Below are 19,997 nucleotides of genomic sequence, written 5' to 3'. Positions count from 1 at the left end.
ATTCCTCTATAAAACGGGACCCAATTAATTTTTAGGCTAAATTAGCGTTGTGAATGCTACTGTGTTCCTGTTTTGTTTTTCTCGGCTGGTTTGGTTTTTTTCCCTGCCTCGTAAGATCAGTTTTCCAAAATCTTTATTTAGAATCTGAATAAACCACTCAAGGTAGCCCAGGAGGAGGCAGTGTTTGGTTTAGATGGCTAAAGGGGATTTAGTGAGGGAAAACAAATACCTGAATTCTCCAGAGAATGAGCTCAGCTGGTTGTTTCTGCATTACAGCATTGGTCTGGAGACCAGGATCTCGCCCTGATGACGGAGCCTTATCCCTGTTCTGGCTGTGTTTCATGCCAGCAAAATCCTATCTGCCTCTGTTACTCTATGGACAGGAGCTCCGCTTGTCAAAGCTGGTTGCAGCTGGGGGTGGCTTTCAAATGACTCCAGAACAGACAACCAGGAGTTTCCTCAACCAGATTCCAGTTCTGGCTGTGGAGGACAGGAAAGCTGGCACAGCAGGTGAATATGTGGAAGGTCTGTGGTTAAGAGGAGTGTTTTTGGTGCTGCAGGAGGGGTAGTTTTGCACTTTTTCAATTAAGGAGTTAATTTTTAGATGGGACCTCAAAGGCACCGGGCCCCCAGGTGCTGCTCAGCAAATGATGCCAGCACATATTAAAGATTTAAGACTTCATTTCAGGGTGATGGAAAATTGAAGACAGAAACTGGCAGGAAAGCATCTTTTGTCAATTAGCTGTGCTTTAATATGCTTGTCTAAAGCAGAAACTGGGTAATTGACACAGCTGGGTACTACAGAAAAGGGCTGCTGGGCTTGTAAGGATAGCAGGGGGCTGGGGAAAGACTGACTACTTGATGTGGTGCAGGTGTAAGTGGGATGGCACAGGTGTCAGTAGGGTACGGGGTGTTGCTGAGGGGTCACGGTTGCTGCAAGGTGAGTTGAGCAGCCTGGGACTGCACAGGATCCCCGTGCTTCTCTCACAGGGGAGGAAGGGTCTTTTGTTTAGAAATAACGAACAGTTTCCCACGTAAAGGCGTTAGTACTACGCGAGTACGGCAGTGCTGGGAGCGCGGCGCGGCAGCTGCCGTCCCAGGCGGTCCGTGTGAGTACGGTGGCGGTGGGGAGCGGCACGATGCGGGGTCCGGCAGGGACGTGCCCCGCCGAGCCACCCGGGGGGGCCTGAGCTGTCCCGGTGGGATGCCGGCGTGAAATCCCCCGTTCGGGGACGCAGCGTCTCCCAGGCGAGCCGGGGGCCGGTGCCGCGGGGCCCCCCCTCCTGCCCGGGCCGCGTCCCCCGGGCAACGGCGGCTCCTCCCCGCAAACACCGGCGGGATGGAGGAGGCGGCGGCGGCGGCGCAGCCCGGTCCCGACGCCGATGCCGGTCCCGACGCCGGTCCGGACGCCGATGCCGCCGCGGAGCGGCTGGTGCGGTGCGTGGCGCGGGCGCTGGGGGTGCCCCGGCAGCGCGGGGCGGCGGCGCGGGCGCTGCGGCCTTTCCTGCGCGGTGCGGAGGGGCCGGCGCTGCTGGCCTGGCGCGGCCCGGGCGGGGACCTGGTGCTGGGGCCGCCCCCGCCGCCCGCCGCCCCCCGCCCCAGGGCCCTCTTCTTCCTCCGGGGCCCCGGCGCCGGCCCCGGGGAGCTGCTCTGCGGGGACCTGCCCGCCGATGCCCTGGGGCACTTCGCCGCCCTGGTGGAGGAGGTAAGGGCCGGGCTGGCGCAGGGGAACCGCGGCCTCGGGGGCGCGCTCGTACCCCGGCTCCACGCTTCATGGTGCCTCCTGCCCGTGAGGCTTTTCGGGGTTCGGTAACTGCTCCTGCATCCCGGTGCATATCAGCGGTGCTGCCCCTGCGGGACTGACCCGCGTTACAGAATCGATGGGGGGGGGGGGGGGGCGGAGGGGATGCCCCCAGGTCGTCTGGTCCAGCCCCCTGCCCAAGCAGGGCCACCCAAAGCTAGCAGCCCACCACCACGGCGAGGTGGCTTCGAGTATCTCTAAGGATGGAGCTGCCACAACTTCCTTGAGGCACCTCGGTCACCCTCGCAGTAGGAAAGTGTGTCCCAATGTTCAGGAGCCTCCTGTAATTCAGTGCCTGGCTGCCTCGGGTGGGCTGGTGCTTTCCAAAGGGACCTTTGAGTGGTTCAGGTGCTTTCCGGTCCCCTCGTTAGCAGCCCAAAGCAGACAGCACTGTCTGCATTTACTCCTGATGCCCCCCAGCCTGGGGCAACCTCAGCACTGAGGGAAGTGGAGGAGCTGCTTGATTTGAGCAGCTCTGGTGATGCTGTTGGTGTATCAAGATGATGGTGGATAGGCTGGGTTCCCCAGAGCAGGCTCCTAGACTGGTTATCTTGGGTTTGTGGGATAACGTGTTAGGTACATGGGGAACTTTTGTTCTGGGGTGTTTGCTTGAGCCCCCTGCTCCCAGCGAGCTTGCCGGTCTAATGGCGTTTGCATCCCAGCTCTGTCTGGAAGTAGCAGCAGCTGTGTATGATGGGTGCTGTGAGCACCACCTGCTTCAGGGAGATTTTGGGGTAGGGACACTGGAGCAGATCTTGTTAGATCTTGTTTTCTGCCTGCCTTCAGCAGTTGGAGTTGTGCATCCAGACTGCGCTTGCAGGCTTTTCTCTCCCCCCACCCTCGCAGAGCTGCAGTACCTCCATAGAGAGCAGGTTGTGCCTGGGCTGGGTCCCACTTTCCTCCCAGGAAGGGTGATGGGGCTGGGCCTGCAGGAAAGTGGAAACGGTCTTGAATTTCTTGAGGCTGGGGCCGTGTGTTGTGCTGCACCAGCGATTCGTGCAGTCTTTAATCAGCAGTTTTTAGGACAATCTTAGAAGAATTTGTCCAGTGAAAGAAACAGTTTGTGTCAAACTTTCTGTGGATCATTTAGGACACCAGGAACAGACATGCCACAACTGTGTGTTTTTTCAGTGAGGTCACAGCCAGGTGACGTTGTCTGCTTGTGCACTTAACTCCTGTGATGGCTGAAGGGAACACGCCTCAGTGCTGGGTGCTGGGGCTTCACCCTAAGTCCAATTATCATTTAACAATCAAAAAGAGAATGAATAGCTGCTGTTTGACTGGTTACAGCATTATGAGCATTAGCAGTCCATGTCATTTAAGTAATAGAGAAAAATCTGGCTAATAATGTGGTTAAAACTACTGCAGGTGAACTTGGCAGTATCTGCCTGTGTCCCCTGGGGCTGTGCTCCCCCTTACCAGGGTCCCTGGCTCGCAGGGTGCTGGGGTGGGTCTTCCTTGGGTCCACAGTGACCGTTGTGGGGACAAAGAATCGCCAGCACCCCGGGATGGCACCGTGGGTGCTGGGCTGCTTTGTCCCTGTTCCGCCTTCCCTCCCTTTGTAGCTGTGTTGATACTTTTGGCCTCCCCCAGCCTGGTAACGCTGAGGGCTGTTGTTTGTCACCAGGGGCAGCCTGGCTTTGTCAGGCTGTTGCCGCAGGCTGGTCCCAGCGCAGGGCCAGCCCCGGGGGGGGTGGGGTGACAGACACCGTGTTGCTCTCACAGCTCAAACGAGCCCCAGGCAGCTGGGGGCCGGCCAGCCCAGCCCTGAGACAGTACAGACCCTGGGGACTCTCACTAATAAAGACAAAAATCACGTTTAGTGGGCTGCAGCTTTGGGAAACCACCTGTGAAGCGACTGTGCTCAAGACCTGCAGTGCAGCTGGGGTGGGGACCTGGGTGACCCTCGCCAGCAGTAGATCCCAGATGTTCCCTTTCAGCACACCGGGGTTTGCTGTCGGGGCCAGCCTGCGGGCTCAGCTCAGCCCTGCTGGTCCTGGGGGGCTGCCTGGAGCCCCTGCCCCTGCCTGCCTCCCTGCCCTGGCAGTGGAATGGGGAGCAAGCACCAGGACGTCTTGTGAGGGCACAAAACCAGAGCCCACAGAGCTGTGTCCAGCTGAAGGTTTGGGAGGCTGGGAGAGTCCAAGGACAGGGCTGCTAGCTTTGTCTGCTGGCTTCCAACCTTCTCAGCTGCTTGGATTCGGGGGAGAGGGCACACTAGTGTGCAAAGTGGGCCTGTAGAGAGACCGTTTGTAGTCATCTGCCCTCATTTCACATAGGGAACTTCTTGAGGCAGCAATGGATATGGATCTCCAGGCTTGGCCAAGCAAGGACCTTGGAGCCTGGTGGCCTGCCTGTCTCCTGCAGCACTGTTTTCTCCACTGGTCTTTCATGACCCCTTCTACAGGTGATTGTGCCCATCCTGACGAACAAGAAGAACCATCAGGGCTGGCCACAAGTGGTGTCACAAGACATTTTGCGTCATGTCCACAACCTAAAAAGTATTGTTTTCATGGTTGTTGGCCAAGTAAAAGGCAAGACCTTGCTGCCTCTTCCAGCTGGCTCAGAGGGAATTGAGGACATTGATCTGGAAAATGAGAAATTGTGAGTACCACCCCTGGCTCTCCACTAGGTTTTCTCCTGCTGCTGGTGCATATTATGTGTCTTCTGGGAATCCTCCTTCCCCCAGGTGTGAGATAGACCCCTGCGTGCCTACAGCCCCTGTCAGGCAGCTGTAGAGAGTGATCAGGTCCCCCATGAGCCACTGCCTCTCCAGGCTGAACACCCCCAGCTCCCCCAGCCACCCCCATCAGACTGGTGCCCCAGCCCCCTGCCTGTCCCTGGACACGCTCCAGCCCCTCTGCGTCCCTCTTGGAGCGAGGGGCCCAGAGCTGAACCCGGGGTTCGAGGTGCAGCTGCACCAGTGCTGAGCACAGGGGGATGGTTACTGCCCCGGTCCTGCTGGCCACGCTGTCTCAGACACAAGCCAGGATGCTGTTGGCCACCTGGGCTCACTGGGGGCTCATGCCCAGCCGGCCATCAGCCAGCCCCCCCAGGCCCTTTCCCTCCGGGCAGCTTCCCAGCCCCCTGCCCCAGCCTGCAGCGCTGCTGGGGCTGCTGTGACCCACGGGCAGGACCTGGCATGGAGCCGTGTTGAACCACCTACAATTGGCCTTGGCCCATCAGTCCAGGCTGCCCAGACCCCCCTGCAGAGCCTCCTGCCCTCTGGCACATCAACACTCCCCTCCAGCTTGGTCTCATCTGCAAACTGACTGAGGGTGCTCTTGATCACCTTGTCCAGACCACTGGGCAGCCGTGAGAGGCTGAGCCCGATACGCAGCAGATCTTTACCCTGCAAGATGTCCAGCAGCTGAGGAATCCCCATCCTTTGCTAGCTAGTAGGTCTCACATTGCAGTGGGGGGAACTTCTTCTACGCTGGTCCTTCCAAGGAGCCAGGTTGGTGCCCAAAGCTGGGAGTGGAAGGGGTTTGATTGTTGCAGTGCTGTGAGCCCAGTCTGAAATAGCCATGTCTGGAAGGCTGATGAAGGCAGATATGTTTGCACGTCGTGTCATCGTCATGTGTTTGCTGGAAGCTTGCAGCCATGGTGTCACTGAAATCTCGGAATGAAGAACTTATTGACACCAATGTGATGTAGATAAGCAGACACTTCTTTATTGACAGCTGGGTGTGTGAGTGAGTCTCCTCACGATCAACGCCCACCAAGCTTCAGAATCACACACCATATATAGAACTTATTCATACATATTCATTAAATATTCATGCATGATCATAATATTTCCCGAAAATCATTAACATACCCTCCTCCCATATCCGATTCTGCGCAGTAAAGGTTGGAAAAGTCTAGAAATTTGTCTGGGGTACGATTTGGGTAGGTGGTATATGAGTCGGTGGTCACGATCTCCTCCTGCCAGAATTACCTTTTACTAAAGTTCACGGTTTCTTGGCAGGTAACTACAAGTTGTTCCAGTCGACTCTCCCCCCGGTTCCCATTAATTCTGTTGAAATGTTAGAATATACGCTTTCTACATACAGAAGACTAGTTAAACACAAAGAAATCTGTAAACCCCCAAATTTGTTACCTAGGTTTTAAACAATGATTCTAGCCCACTCTTCTGGCCTTGGTACAGGACTGTACAAAGGATTTCGTAGCAGCTTTTACTGTGCAACTACAAGTTTCATTAAAATATATTTCTTATCCCTCTATATGTCTATTAAAAATGATCTTATAAAATCAAATAAAGTCAATTAATTCTAACTTATTAGCAAATCTGTAACAATGGGACCTCGGGGGGGGGGTGTGTTAGTGAGTGCGCAGGAATTCATCACTCCTCAGACAGGCCATGGTGTGGTTGGCCTTGTGTAAGGAGTTACTGCTTCCAAGGCAGTGGGGTGGCCTGTCCTCAACGTGCCAGCCCACTTTGTGTAGTTTGTCTCTGAACTAAGCAAGTTATCGACTGTGGGGAGATGGAATATATTCAAGAGGAGCAGTATGGAGAGAGATGATCTTGCTGGAGGTGTGGCTGTCCAGGTGAGACACCGAACCTGAATGGATCTGATGTGACAGTGATGGGCTGTGCAGAGAGGTGGTGACTGGCTCTTCATTGACACTGTTTGTTTTATGAACTATCTGTTGTTGCCCACACTGCTGCAGAGCTTCATCCGTTTCCTCCAGAGTGTAATTCTAGTAGTAAAACAATGGCAAAATCTTAAGGATTTTGATTATTTTGTGGTTTTGAAATGTGAACTAGACTGTAACCTGCAAAATCCAACTGTCCACAGGGTCATTTGAAGTAGATCCAACTGAGCAATGCACATCAACAAGCGGAAAGCAAAGTTAACAGTGTGGTCTGTTTTCTGCAGCCTGGAGCTGATAGATAAATCTCTTGTATATGCCACTGAGTCGGCCATCATAGACTGGAGCTACCAGATCCAGGGAGCGCTGATGAAAGAGTCTTCAGAGCCTCTCCTGCAGGGCAGCAACCCTAACCCGAAGGTGGAACTGGAGTTCTGGAAGAACAGGTACAGCCTGGCCGGGGCTTGGTGGTCACTGGTGCTGGTTTTGGGTGGGGGGAGAGTGCTGGCGGCAGACGGAGCTGCTACTCCCAGGAGCTGAGAAGAGCAGGCTGCCGCAGGTTCGTGTACAGACTTTTCTAAGGAAAATTGCTCCTGCACATAAAATAATCGTGGTCTGCAAAGTGCCTGGGAGTCACTGGGCAGCCCCAGTACAGGGACTACGCCCAAAGAGGGAATAATCCTTTTGGAAGTGCTCTTTCAGTCACTGTTAACAAGGAACCAGCCACAGGAGTAAGAGCTGATGGCCAGCTGTAGGGCCTCCTGGAGACTGTGCACCTCGGCTGGCTGCTGCTCATCTGGCGATGCCAGAGGGGTTTCAGGTGCTCAAGAGCCAGGGAATGGAATTTCCTTTGACCCTTCGAAAATCCTTGTGCCATGTTGGTTTGGGCTGACCCAGGGCAAAGCCTCGTGCGCTGGAGAGCTGTCACTAATGCCTGCAGAAACACCTGATGGCTTCTTTCAGCAGCATCCCACCAGGAGCGGAGCTGCTGTTGTGCCAAACCCCAGCACCGTCTGTCTGTCCTGTAGTGTTTGTCCATGCCTCCTGCGGGACCCATTTGCTTTTGCTGTTGACAGTCTGTGTAGCTGGAGGAGATCTTGCATCACTCCCAGAGGAAACAGATGGCGTGAGGGGACAACTAATACTGCCCCAGCACGGGCTTGTAATGTGTCTCGGTTGCTGTAGGTGTGATGACCTGGAATGCATTTACAATCAGCTGAGAACGAGGAAGGTCAGGACCATGATGGAAGTGCTGGAGAGAGTCGAGAGCAGCTACGTTCCAGCCTTCAAAGCTATGCTCATGGATGTTGAGGCAGGTGAGATGCTGGGGCAGCTTCACTAGAATCCTGACTTCTGGCCTTTGTTCATAGCCTGGTGTTACTGGTTTCAAACCTAGTGTGGCTGTAAATGGCACTGATCGCTTGGAGTTCCCTGTGTAGCCTTGTTCCTGGCTCCCTCTCTGGTTCACAGAGCGAAACTGGGCTGCTTGTGCTCAATCTGATACTTTCATCTCCAGGTTGGGACAAGCTTGATCACTGATCTGTTGAGCCAGACCCTTCCCAAAGGTCAGGTTGAGTGGATCTGGGAATTTGCTGTAATAAAGCATTTGCACTAATCCAGCAGGACTCGCCCTAACTTTCTCACCAGCTCCTCTGGTATCAGGCTGCAGGAATAGGAGTTCAGGATAACAGAACAGATCTTGTAGCTAACTGAGGCTGCTTTGTTGGACTGCTATTTCCCAGGCTTTGGGCACTGCAGCCTGAACCTGACCCTTGCTAAGGGAACAGCAGTTTGCACTTTAGGATGGGGACCTTTGAGTGTGAGGATTTCAAGGCTGCTGATGAAAGCAGGCAGGTGTTGTCACCTGTGTCACTCGAGAGGAAGGCAGGGTTCCTGCAGTGCACAAAACGAGGCAGAGCTCTGCATCCCGTGTTGTAGCAGGACGATTTTCCGTTGCAGTTGTGGATGCACAAAGCTCTGTCCCAGCTCCCTGTCCCTTGCCATCATGTCAGTTTACTTCCTTTTCTGGTTGCTGCCAGGTGAGCAGTGTTCAAGGGTGAGCAATCCTCTGCACACATGTGGGTGAGTGTGCTTGGTGCTTGTCAGGATGGTTTGTTTCCCCGGGTACCTTTCCATCTGGTGAGGTGAGGCGAGGCCAGCTGCCAGCTCGTAACCTAATGCACCACAGCCTGGCGGACCTTACCGCTTTTCCCATCTCTTAATGCAGCTCTGACCGAGGCTCGGGACATCCACCTGCACCTGATGCCCCTCAAGTGCCACTTGGAGGACATAGAGAGGGTTGAGTTCAGCGAGGTGAAGCCTTTCCTGGTCCCGCTGCTCCACGTGGTGTGTTTGATCTGGGTCACCTCCAAGCACTACAACATGCCTGCGCGGATAGTAGTGCTACTCCAGGAAATCTGCAACCTTCTCGTTCAGCAGGTGCGTGGCCATGATGACTGCATTGGCCAAGGGGAGTTTTTTTCGGAACTCCCTTTTTTCTTCCTTACCCCTCTTCTTCCCTGGCTAAGTGGTTCGTAACTTGAGAGATAGGTTCAAACGCATTCAGTGTAAGAAGTCACTGTTTTCTGTGACAGCAGAAGTGACCTCTCAGGTATGACTTTCTCTCCCAGGCCCTGGTGTACTTGTCTCCAGAAGACCTTCTGAAAGGAGAGATGGAAGAGAGCCTGGGCAAGGTGCAAATGGTGCTTGGCATCCTGAATTCTTTCAAAGAGGCTTTTGAGGAGAGAAGGGAAAAACTACACACGTACTATGAACCAGGCCAAGAAGTAAGGGAGTGGGGCTTCCACGCCACGATGGTGTTTGCGAGGCTGGACAGCTTTCTGAAGAGACTGGAGATGGTGGAGGTGAGACTCTAGTCTTGAAAAATATTGCAAGCCTTCAGGAGAGCTCTGTGGCCATGCTTTTGCTTGCTGGCATCTTCCCTTCCTGTAGCTTCACCCAATGGCAGGGGATGGAGCTGCTCACTTTACTGTTAGGTCTTCTGTTACAGCAAGGCTAGGACCTTGTTCTACCATGTCCTGCTTGGTGCATGTCTGAGATACACAGATGTGTCCTTCTGCTCAGGTTGGTAGGTGGGTCTGGCACTGGCTAAGTGCCACCTCTTTGGAAGGTCCGTACCCACTTAACTCTGCTTTTTGGCTTGTCCCCTGAGCTCAGGGTGAGCAGGATGGCCACCAGTACCTTCCTGTGCTTGAAATCAACATGTTTCTCCTGGTCCCCTGAGACATGGACATTCAACCTGCTCTTGCTTAGCCCCACCAGAAGAGATGGGTGGGCTGGTGGCAGGGCTGCCCAGTGCTGCTGCTGTAGTGGGGTGCATGGGGCGTTTTCCTGAGAGGTGGCACCGCAAGGTCAGGCCCTGCCAGGCTGCAGAGGGTGGGAAGGGAAGGACCCCATCCCCATCTTATCAGAGAAGGCCAGCTGGTCAGGGTCAGTAATGCCCGCTTGGACACATGGAGGCTTGACTGAGCAGGAGCTTTGGTCAGTCCAGGTACCAGTAAGCATCAGAGGTCTCTTCTTGGTTAATACCTCTAAAACTGGGATCCTTAGCTATGCTGGCTGACCTGTCAGGGTCCCATATGTTGGTTTGGATCTGTCCTCTAAATGCCCTTAAAGGCAATTTTACAGTTGGCATAGCATTTCCAGGGGCAGCAGCAAGTCCCCCTAGGGAGGGCTGTGTTATGAGCAGCCGTTGATGCCCAGGACAGGTAGGATCTGGCTCCCCCCTTTCCATTTGTTCCACTCAGCTTGAGCACCAGTGGTGTGCTTGGGAAGGCCCTTTGGCATGGCTACAAACGTGGCTCTGCCTGGTGACAACTGTTATCTTCTTTTGTCAATGTCATAACCTCTGTGTGCCTCCGTTGACTTTGAAGGATCTCCTGGCAACTGCCTTGGAACTGATGAAGCTGGAAAAGATTGAATTCAGCGGGATTAAAGGGAAGGCCCTGGGCCAGCAGGTGCTGGACATGTATGAGGAATTCCAGGAGGCGTACAAGGTGTTTGCAGAGCGAACCTATGACTGTCTGGACCTGACCAACACGGTAGGTGGGACCAGCTTGCAGGAACACCAGCAACATGGGCGTGTTTCCAAAGCAGCAGCTTCCTCTGCGATGGAGTGAGTCCTGGCTCGTGTGCAGTCCTGGTAGCTTCTTCGCAGCTCGCTCCTCCTTTTGCTGTGATCTGATCTGTCACTGTAGGGAACAGGGAGCTGCTGGCCTTTCCTGCAGCGATTTGGGAGTTCTTGCAGGTCTGTCTCTAGCATAGCTTGCTAGTTCAGGACCTTAGACCAGTGCAGCTGCGAAACCTGGATTTCCATGCCTTTTACATGGGCTTTCCCTGTATGTGGTGCTTGCTGGTGTGTATCATCCAACGTCCACGTCTCTGCTTCCCTGCTGGTGTCTAGCTTGCATGATGAGGGCCGGATCAGGTGATCTCTGGGGATGTTTGCTCTTGGCTAGATGAATGTGTGGCATCTGGTGCTCTCAGAGGCTTTTATTCAAAGAATATCTCCAGCCCTCTGGGTCATGGCTCAATGGCCATTGGGCTCACAGATGCTCACTGCACTGTGTGTTGTACGAGCAGGGCAAAGCAAACGTGTTGCCTCCTTAGAGTCTTCAGAAACTCCTGTTCTTGGCTTTGACACTGAGCAGCGCAGCCTGGGCGAGCTACGGAGGAGGGGCAGGAGTGGCATTTCTGAAGGGGTCTGTGTCCCATCAGTGTGTCTGATCTTGGAGGGTCTTTGATTTCTTCTGCGGCTTGTCCCGTTTGCCCTGGGGTTGGTTTGCTGTCTCTGGTGAGTGGGACATGGTGAAGCCTGTCCACACACCTAGGGCATGGAGCGCTAAAACTGGAGTGGCCATAGGGAAGCTCTGTGGTGAGGAGCTTGAGTCTCGTGCTGCTTGTGGGGTAACCTTCCATGGCAGACATCCAAGTGGAAGGTAACCCTGCGGCAGAGTCCTCCCTCCGGTGGGCTCCTGCCTTGCTCCCTTCGGAAGGGGCTGTGCTGGGGTGAAGGATGGCTGGGCTGGCAGTGGGACACGGTGCTTTCGGGTGCTGGGACCTGCCTGGTGTGGTGATGGGTGGCTTCTGCTTTGCTTCCTGCGGTTCCCAGTACGTCTCCGTGGAGGATAGTGTGTCCCCAGTGCTGCCTGGGAGGATCTTGCTGGAAAGCTGCTTGCTCCGTGTCACCCCTCCTTCAGGAGGGAGGGCACGGAAAGAGCGGTGGCTCTGCAGGAGCTGGCTGGGCTTCAGTGACCCCGTGGCCTTTGGTGTGACTCTGAGTCATGCTTGTTCTTCCAGTGCTTTGGTTTTGCACCCTCTGTTACTATCTACAGCCTCTTTTTAAGCTGAAATATGGCATCTGTTTCTGCTGGAGCTCAGCAGTGGTGACAGCAAAAGCTGTTGCCTTATGCCTTTGTTCTGTCAGAAAAGAGACACGTGGCCTAATTTTCAGTGGCTTTGTCCAAGCGAGGACAGAAGGACTGAAGTCTCCCAGTTTGTCAGCTTCAGTCTTTGATTTGGGCTCTTTTACCTGTAGGAAAACAAACGTAGATTTTACGCTTGACCTTCAAAGGATTTATTACAACTGGAGCAAGAAAAGCGGTGCTAGAAGACAATGGAAGTGACACAAACAGCGCTGCTGAGGTTGGAAAGGACCTCTGGAGGTCACCCAGCACATCTTCCCTGCTCAGAGCAGGCTCGGCTAGAGTGAGGCTGTGGCCACTCGGGTTAAATACCCCCACAGGCTTGATTTGGCTTGAAAGCAGGTTGGATTTGGAGCTCAGCAGGTGCATCTGTGGGGTTTTTTTGGATGATGGTGTAGTCTTCAGGCCAAGTCATGGGAGGAAGAGCATGCAGAAGTAGTCTGTCTTGCCTCCAGGCTGAAGTTAGTGTTCACTGGACTGTGGACAGCCCTCAGGTCCAAAGGATCCATCCTGGAGGGCTGTGATCTCAGCCGTGGGACAGTGCAGCAACATCTTCAGGCTCTGTGGGACTTTGCCATGCTGCAGTGGCTGGAGGCTGGCCAGAGGGGTGGTTTAATTCATGGTGAACAAAAGAGGAAAGATCTTTGGGTCAGGAGGGTCGCAGGTACCTGTTTGTTGCCACCTCAGGTTCACACCTCACTGCTTTGCCTTCCCGCAGGAGTTTGAGCAAGACGCCTTTGGTTTCCAGCAGAAAGTAGAAGACATCGACCGGCGGCTGGGCACTGTTTTCATCCAGGCTTTTGACGATGCCTCGGACATGGAGCATGCTTTCAAGGTTTGTGCGTCGCATCCCTTCGCAGAAGGGAAATCGGGGCACCTGTGGCTTGCCCCGGTGGTTGCGCAGAGGCCGGGCAGTGCTGTAGCCACAGGCACACAGGGCTGATGCCACAAGGCCACGTGTAGCTTTGGGGCTGGTCCTGGCTGGCGATGCACAGCCTGTGGGTCCCTCCCAAACTGCTGAGCCCTGGAGCTGGCAGCAGCGTTTTGCTGAAAGCTTTGGGAGTATTTCTGCTCTTCTCATTAAGGCACAAACAGAATGAACCTTTGTTCAGTTTTAGAAAGAACAGTTAAATTTTTCAAATCAGGCTGTTGGGTGCCAGGAATTTTTCCTTCTGTCTCTGTCTGTGAGTCAGAGGAAATGATGCTTTTTCTAGGAGAGAACCCATATTAAAAAACTAGGTGATTATTGTTAATATGTGGATGTGTTTCAATTTTGGAAACAGAGGTTCTCTGGAAACAAGGCTGTATTGTTTACAACTTAATCTGTCTTGCAGAAAAGGTAAATGGGATTCTCTGAAAAATCTGAACATAAGTGTTTGTGGAAAAGATTGTAGAAAATGATAGTATTTATCTTTCTAAGTTTTTTTTAAAAAGAGCAAATTCTGAAGCATTTGAAGAATGATAGTTGGAATATGGTTCACCCACAGAGAAAGTCTGAGCATCTGTGTAACAAAGGGAGGGACTACGGGGAAAAGTGGGGTAAAGAAGAAAGATTTCACTTTTCCAAAGTTCCCGTTGATGTAGACATCTGGGCTAGTGAGGAAGATCTCAGTGGGTTTCTCTGCAGAGTCAGGGTTGTGAATTTTTTCCCCTTTCTTTCCCTGCTTCGTCGCCTCCACAGTTGCTGGACATGTTTGGGAGCCTTTTGGAGCGACCAGTGATTGCTGTGGATGCTGCTGACAAATACTGTGTCCTCATCAACATGTTCAACAGTGCCCTGGACCGCGCTAGGCTGATCTACTGCAGGCACAGCCAGGCGGAGCTGGAGCTTGGTGGGTGGCATGTGCTGAGTAAAATTGACTTTGCAGGAAGTTGGATTTAGGTTAACTTTGAGGGGACAACAATTTGCTTTTTCTAAGGAAATCAAAGCTTCCCAAATCAGAAACATTTTCAGCCTCTCTAGCTCTTGGTGGAAATGGAACTGCCTGGGAAAGCTCTGTCCTTAGTATTAAAGCAAATAATTTTTTTTTTTTGGAAAAATATCCTTTAAACGTGTATATGTGATATGTGACTGGGAGTGAAGACACATGCTGAGTTTTTCCCTCAGCAGGGCTGTGACAAGGGGTTTCCCTCCACCCTCGTGCGCTGCCTCTAACGCCCCATGGGATCTGCAAACCCACTCATGTGCTCCCCGATATGAATTTACTGTGTGTCCCTTGTTATGCTGTGAATGCAAAGTATGCAAGTGGGACTTTTAAACCCAGAGTTTAATCAGCCTTTTCCAGGTTTATTGCCCCCCACAAGCATTGGCACGGGAGGCAATGGTTAGGCTCCTACCAGATCATGAGGATTAGAGTGTGTGTTTTTGAACTGCAACCCATTTATTTGCCTCGGAAAGACCGTACTGGAACCAGTAACAGTCCTGGACCTGCCTTGTTCTGAAGAGACAGTGCTGCTGGAACAGGTGCAGGTTAACAAAGGGGATGGAGAGTTCATGGAGGATGAGTCCATCATCTACTGTGAATTTAGGGGGTGTTGTTCTGTGGGTGTTAGATAAGATGGGCAGAAATCCCTACATCAGTGTTTGTGGGGAGCAGGGAATGCATCCCAGGCAAAGGATAGTTCTGTATCAGCACTAACATGCTGAGCTTCTCCTTTGACCTCAGGTCCTTACTCAAGCTCCAGAGGCACTAAGAGACTTGCCCTGTTCACAGACTTACCTCAGTGTAGTAGGTGTTGGATTTAAGGAAGGAAGCTGGGAAATTGGAGCAGTTTTGTGCAGATGAGTTGCTGTGGGTGTATCTCTGGGGTTACAGTGCAGTGTTCAGTCAAATGCTGTTTCAATGTGCCCTCCCCAGGATGCCCCCCTGTGCACAAGAACATGCCACCAGTAGCTGGGGCGCTGGGCTGGGCTCGGGAGCTGCGAGCACGAATCCAGGTGCCATTTGATCACTTCAGGCGCATCCCACATCTGTGCGTGTCTGTTCCAGCTAAGTTGCTTTATGACCATCTTGATATCTTTTCTCTAATCAATCTGATTTTTCTTTCTGTGTTGAACATTATCTAATGGTTATAGCTGAAATAATTCTTAGCCAAAGAGGTGTGAAGTGATTGCACTGGTGCTAATCAGCTTCCCTGCGATCATTTTTTTTGAAGAAACTCATTAACTGGATTGGTTTTGAAGTGGTTAAGAGGCACAGTGGGATAGTACATGGGCTGTTCAGCTTTCAGACATAGTTCTGGGCTGCAACTGAAAGAGGTATCGGGACCTTTTCCACTGCAATCCCACTCGGCGTGTTCTCCAGGGCTCCCTGGGAGCAGCCCCGGTTGTGGCACCACCAAGCTGTGAATGGCAGGGCAGTGCTGGACTGCACTCATCTAAGGTGGATTGATGGAGTTTCCAGGTTGGTGAACAGATGAGAACTGTGCTGAACACTGACATAAGGCAGTCTTCTCAGCATCAAACAAAGGAGCAATCTCCCAAGATCAAGGAAAGAAACTAGTGCTGGAATGCTTATCACCCGAATGCTTGTTACTGTGGGTGGTCTTGGAGAAGTGTGGCTCCACGCTCGCTCGCATCTACCCCATCTCATGGCACTGTATGAGACAGCACTTAAGAGCCCTGTAATCAGAGTAGTGTTTGTCTTAGGACAACTGAAGGTGCTGCAGGAACTGCACCTTGTAGCTCACAGGAATAGCTTTACTTGTGCTAGAACAGAGTTCTGAGTAAATGGATCTACTTTTTTAATGTTCTTGACCAAAATAAGCCATCTCCATCACTGCAATATTCGTAGCCTACCCTCACTGTGTATTGCCATTAAATGTCTTTAAGAGCACAGTTATTCTGCAGCAGTGATGACTTCAGTGCAATGAAACAAGCTTTTGGACCATTCCCAGCACAGAGCCCAATTTATCATGTCTGGTTTGAATCTGAATGGCAAATTTTGTGAACTATGAAGAAGGACCTAGATCTGCATTTTGCATTGATTTTTCTTTCCTCTGTTTGGAGCAGTTAATAGCCTATGCCCTGCAGCAGGGGTGATGTAATGTTGTTTCCTATGTACAACTTGAAAGGGGAAAAGGATTAAAAAGGGGAAAACAAAGATGGTTTTGCTGGGGTTTGTTTAGAGGACTTGTTTTCTTCCAGAAGGTTTGATTGGCACTTGCCCAGTGGTGACTGCTCAGCCAGTCCCTTTGCTAAAGTTTTGTTTAAGTTAATTCAGATTTTGTCAAAATATCCTCCGAAATCAACAACCACTTTCAGGAAAGCTTTGATATTGTAGGTGAAACAGTGGGGAGAAGGTGGCCTTATAGGAATTATTCTGGCCAGCTGCCTCCCTGGGTTCAGAGGCAGCTGTACAGCCTGGGCTCCCCACGCTCCAGCCTGCCTTTGCTCTTCCCTGCCCCTACGGCTTGAGGGGCACAAATCTGGCACTGGGAAGAGCTGCATCTCCTGGCGGCCACAGGCCGGTTCCTTCCGAACTGCTTTGATCGTAGGAAGTGCTGGCTGGTAAGCGGCGGTTGCCACGCTGGGTACAAGTGTGGGGTGTGAAACTGGGAGCTTTAGGTGTGTAGGAGACCAGTGTCCCTCCATCAGCCCTGAGCCCTCCTCCCTGCCAGGAGGATGTTCCCCTCTTGCAGGCACCTGCGGGAGCGCAGCGGGGCTGGGGGAGCCTCTGCACAGCGAAAGGATTTTTGGTGGGGTGGTGGGGATGAAGTCAGAGGTCGCCAGTCAGAGTCTGCCTGCAAACCGGTGGGTAGTCTTGGGAAGGGGGTAAGTACAGATGACAGTCTCACAGAGCTGAGCGTAATGCTGAGTTTGTCTGTTGTGCTACCAGCTGCCTGGACTCTGCTGAAGGACGGAGGGTGATGGAGAAGTATGAAGAAATGATCCGGCTGCTCGACAGGTAAGAGGTGGCTCAGGCAAGGCTGTAACGGTACAGAAAACTTTCACCTCTAAGCCACCTTCCAGCACATTTGCCAGCCCAGGGCCTGGGAATGTCGCTTTCTGAGCCAGAGGAAATTTTCTGACAAGAGAGAAGGAGGAGGAGTGCTGTGTATACCACAGGCTTTCTGGGATGTCTCGAAATGAGAAGTTTGCATGGGAGGAACGGGGGCTGTGCAGCCTGGCAGAAGCGTTGCAACAAGCTTCTGTTGGGTGTCAAAGCTGCTGTGGTAGGAAACCTGGGCTGGCCAGAAGTCTCAATCCACTTGTGCCCGCTCACAGAGTGTGTTTACAGTGGCTGTGATGTGCATATTCCACAGTTTGGAGTGGGATTCTTTGTCCCTGACTTAGTATCTTAATGTTTGATTTTAAATCCAAGCTGGTTGCTCTGGGCTTTCCCTTGGGAAGAGCCACCCTGCCAGGAAGATGTCTCTGCAGGGTCTGCTGGCTGCAGGGCAGCTGGAGGGAGCTCTGTATCTGGTCACCAACAGAAAAGCTGAATAATTATGGTGCAGCCTTTCAGAAGGGAGTAGACAGACAAGAGGGTCCCGGGTGACTTCAACAGAGGTCGTGTTTTCTGGGTGACATTTCCCAAACTGCTCAGGTGACAAGGTGATTTTCAGAAGAGTGTGTTGCTTGGGTGGTTGGACTGTCCATGACACGTGAGATACCAGGACCCCTCTTCAGCTCTCTGTATTTCCATCCTCAGTGGTGTCACTGAGTTCTTGAAGAGCTGAATTTCCCTGAAGGTGACGGTCCCCCTGCAATGGCTCTGAGAAGTGCAGGCAACTGCATCCATCCCAGCATTTGTACGGGTTTAGTCACCTGTCCTGCTGGACACTTTGGAAATGCCCAGTAGCTGCTTATCTATTACTGTAGGCTAAATCCTTTTGAAAGTTTGCGTCCTCTGCTAAAGATGGTACTTGAGATATCTTTGCCCTCCTGACGATGCTGTTGCTCATTTTCAGGTGCTTGTCTTTGAAGCTATGTTGTTCATGTAGATGGTGTGGATGGTTTTTTAATATTCCTTCATGTTCTTCAGTTCTCAGAAATGGGCTTGGCTTTCATTTAGTTATATTCCTTGGTCTGCTGGCTTGGTAGCTACACGGTAGGTGCGTTTTTTTTCATTTTTTTCTTTTTTTTTTTTTCTTTTTTTTCTGGCAGGTACCAGGAAAAGCTTTATGCAGACTGGTCCCAGACAGTCTCAGAAAAATCACAGTACAACCTTATTCAACCACTTATCTGTCGGGATCCAGAAACCAAACTGATCACAGTCAATTTTGATCCCCAGGTAAAAACTGCCACCCGTTAGCTTGCCTGCTTGCCTGCGGGCATTTCTCCAGTCCCACTGTGTGTGGGAGGGCTGGTGGGGTTGGTGCTGGATCTGTTCTGCTGAGGTCCGTGGAACCTCTTCTGTGTTGGTTAACATGAACTTACCATCCTTTTTGTGTGCTCTATGTCTTCGTAAAATATCAGGACTATGGTTTAAGCAGAGAAAATTCTAGTTAAGGCCAGTGGCAGAAAGACCCTGAGTAGCCAGGGTGAGCAGCTGAGTCAGCATCTCCAGACTGGATTTGATGCTGCTGTGGGAAGTGTTGGAGCGTCATCTACAGAGGTGTCAGGAACCCCTGCCTGTCACCCAGGGCAGTGACAGATACAGTCCCTGTGCTTGTGGCTTCACCTGTTTCTGTTCATTCCTGCAGCTTTCCAGTTTTCCTGCTGAAAAGAGAGGCAGGGACTAGAGGGCATGAGTGGGATGGGATCAGAGAGAGATTTCTTCCCCGCGTCTTCACAGGAAGGGTTGATATAATGTGCCAGCCTAAGGGAAAGGTGATTTCTAGGGAGCTGCACCTCAAGCTCGCCCCTGCCTGTATGGTGTGCTGAATTTCTGTCACCCTGCCGACATGTGCGGTTCCAGGAATGTTTTACCTCTCACTAACCACTAAACTGACCAAAGATTTTTAGTCTTAGAAGTCATATATTGTACTGGAAGACCTTGCTGCTCCCTTTGTTACAGGGACACCTTTATACCTGAGTTTATAATTTAATAACCCCCCTCAATCTGGTCTAAATGCAACTCAAGCATGCACTGACTGCTTTTGTTTGGGCTGGGAGAACCCTCCAGCGGAAGTCTTTGGTGAAAGCTGGCCAGGCCACAGGAGGTTTGTGGTGATGTTTCTTATTTATTTATTTATTTATTTATTTAATGCCAGTCAGCCCAGCAAACCAACAGAACTGGAGCTATCTTGACTTTCACTTACATAACTGCTAAGCCCTGCTTGCAGGCACGGTATTGCTGAAAGACCATATTGATGAGGTTGGCTTGGGAGGACCAGGGATCCTCGTGGTTTTTATAGACTGCAGGGAGTTTGCTGGCTGAATGGTTAACAGAGCTGTCTGCCTTTGGTTGGGAAGAAAACCAGAGGCAAAGATCAATGGGAGGCAGATGGTGTATGGCCTAGGAGGGTCCGGGCCCCTTTCAGAGCACGCTGCTTTGTGAACAGAACAGCGGGAAACCCTGAAGATGCTCAGAATTGGTTGGGGAGTGTCTGCCAGGTAAATGGGGAGTGTTGTTCCGTGCTCAGTGCTCTGCCTTGTTTCTCCAGCTGGTTTCGGTGCTGAGGGAGGTGAGCTACCTGTCTAGCAGCCAGATAGGAGCCATCCCACCGACGGCAGCAGAAATCTATTCCTCCAAGGAATCATACCGGCAGATGGTGGCCAACTTGGAGCTGATGGCAAACAGGTACAACAAGGTCCTGAGGACAGTCCTGGAGATCGAATACCCTTTAATCCAGGGACAGCTGCACCATATCGACCTGAAGCTGAAAGAGGCAGAAGAAACGCTGAACTGGAAGATGGAGGGTGAGCTGGCTCTGTGCTGGGGGAACGAGCGCACGCGTTTGGGTCTCATCAGATTCCTGCATGTGCCCCACCACAATTCAGTTCCCCACCGCAGCTCCCAGCAGGGCAGGGGACTCTCCGGCAGAGCTAGTGCTGGGGAGGTGAAGGGCAGCCCCCAACTTGCCTGCTCCTTTCCACATTCCCTTGGTCTGCTGGGGCTGTGGACGGGATCCTGCTCCCTTCGGGCTCAGCCTGGGCTTCTGGGGAGGAGCGGCTGCCCTGTGAGCAGCGCTGCAAGGCGATGGCAAGGTTTGGGTTTGCGAGAGCCAGCAGGGCTGGGGTTGGAGCATCTGCTCGCTGATTGTGCTGC

General features: G+C 52.3%; 1 protein-coding gene across 1 annotated transcript in view; it reads left to right on the top strand.

The window, feature by feature from the left end:
* The first annotated feature begins 8 nt into the window (after positions 1-8).
* The window catches only part of DNAH9 (dynein axonemal heavy chain 9), a 209,062-nt gene continuing 189,073 nt past the window's right edge, over positions 9-19,997 (top strand). The window contains exons 1-13 of the mRNA XM_080393177.1: positions 9-1,705; positions 4,209-4,405; positions 6,685-6,843; positions 7,583-7,713; positions 8,625-8,836; positions 9,028-9,261; positions 10,291-10,458; positions 12,560-12,676; positions 13,523-13,673; positions 14,700-14,814; positions 16,680-16,748; positions 17,951-18,077; positions 19,393-19,648. Of these exons, the coding sequence (XP_080249303.1) occupies positions 1,340-1,705; positions 4,209-4,405; positions 6,685-6,843; positions 7,583-7,713; positions 8,625-8,836; positions 9,028-9,261; positions 10,291-10,458; positions 12,560-12,676; positions 13,523-13,673; positions 14,700-14,814; positions 16,680-16,748; positions 17,951-18,077; positions 19,393-19,648 (2,302 nt within the window). The 5' untranslated portion in view covers positions 9-1,339. The remainder of the gene's footprint in view (positions 1,706-4,208; positions 4,406-6,684; positions 6,844-7,582; positions 7,714-8,624; positions 8,837-9,027; positions 9,262-10,290; positions 10,459-12,559; positions 12,677-13,522; positions 13,674-14,699; positions 14,815-16,679; positions 16,749-17,950; positions 18,078-19,392; positions 19,649-19,997) is intronic.

The sequence above is a fragment of the Falco punctatus genome (assembly GCF_963210335.1).
Source record: "Falco punctatus genome assembly, chromosome: 1".
NCBI classification, from domain to species: domain Eukaryota; kingdom Metazoa; phylum Chordata; class Aves; order Falconiformes; family Falconidae; genus Falco; species Falco punctatus.
This window is presented reverse-complemented; position numbering and strand designations above follow the sequence as displayed.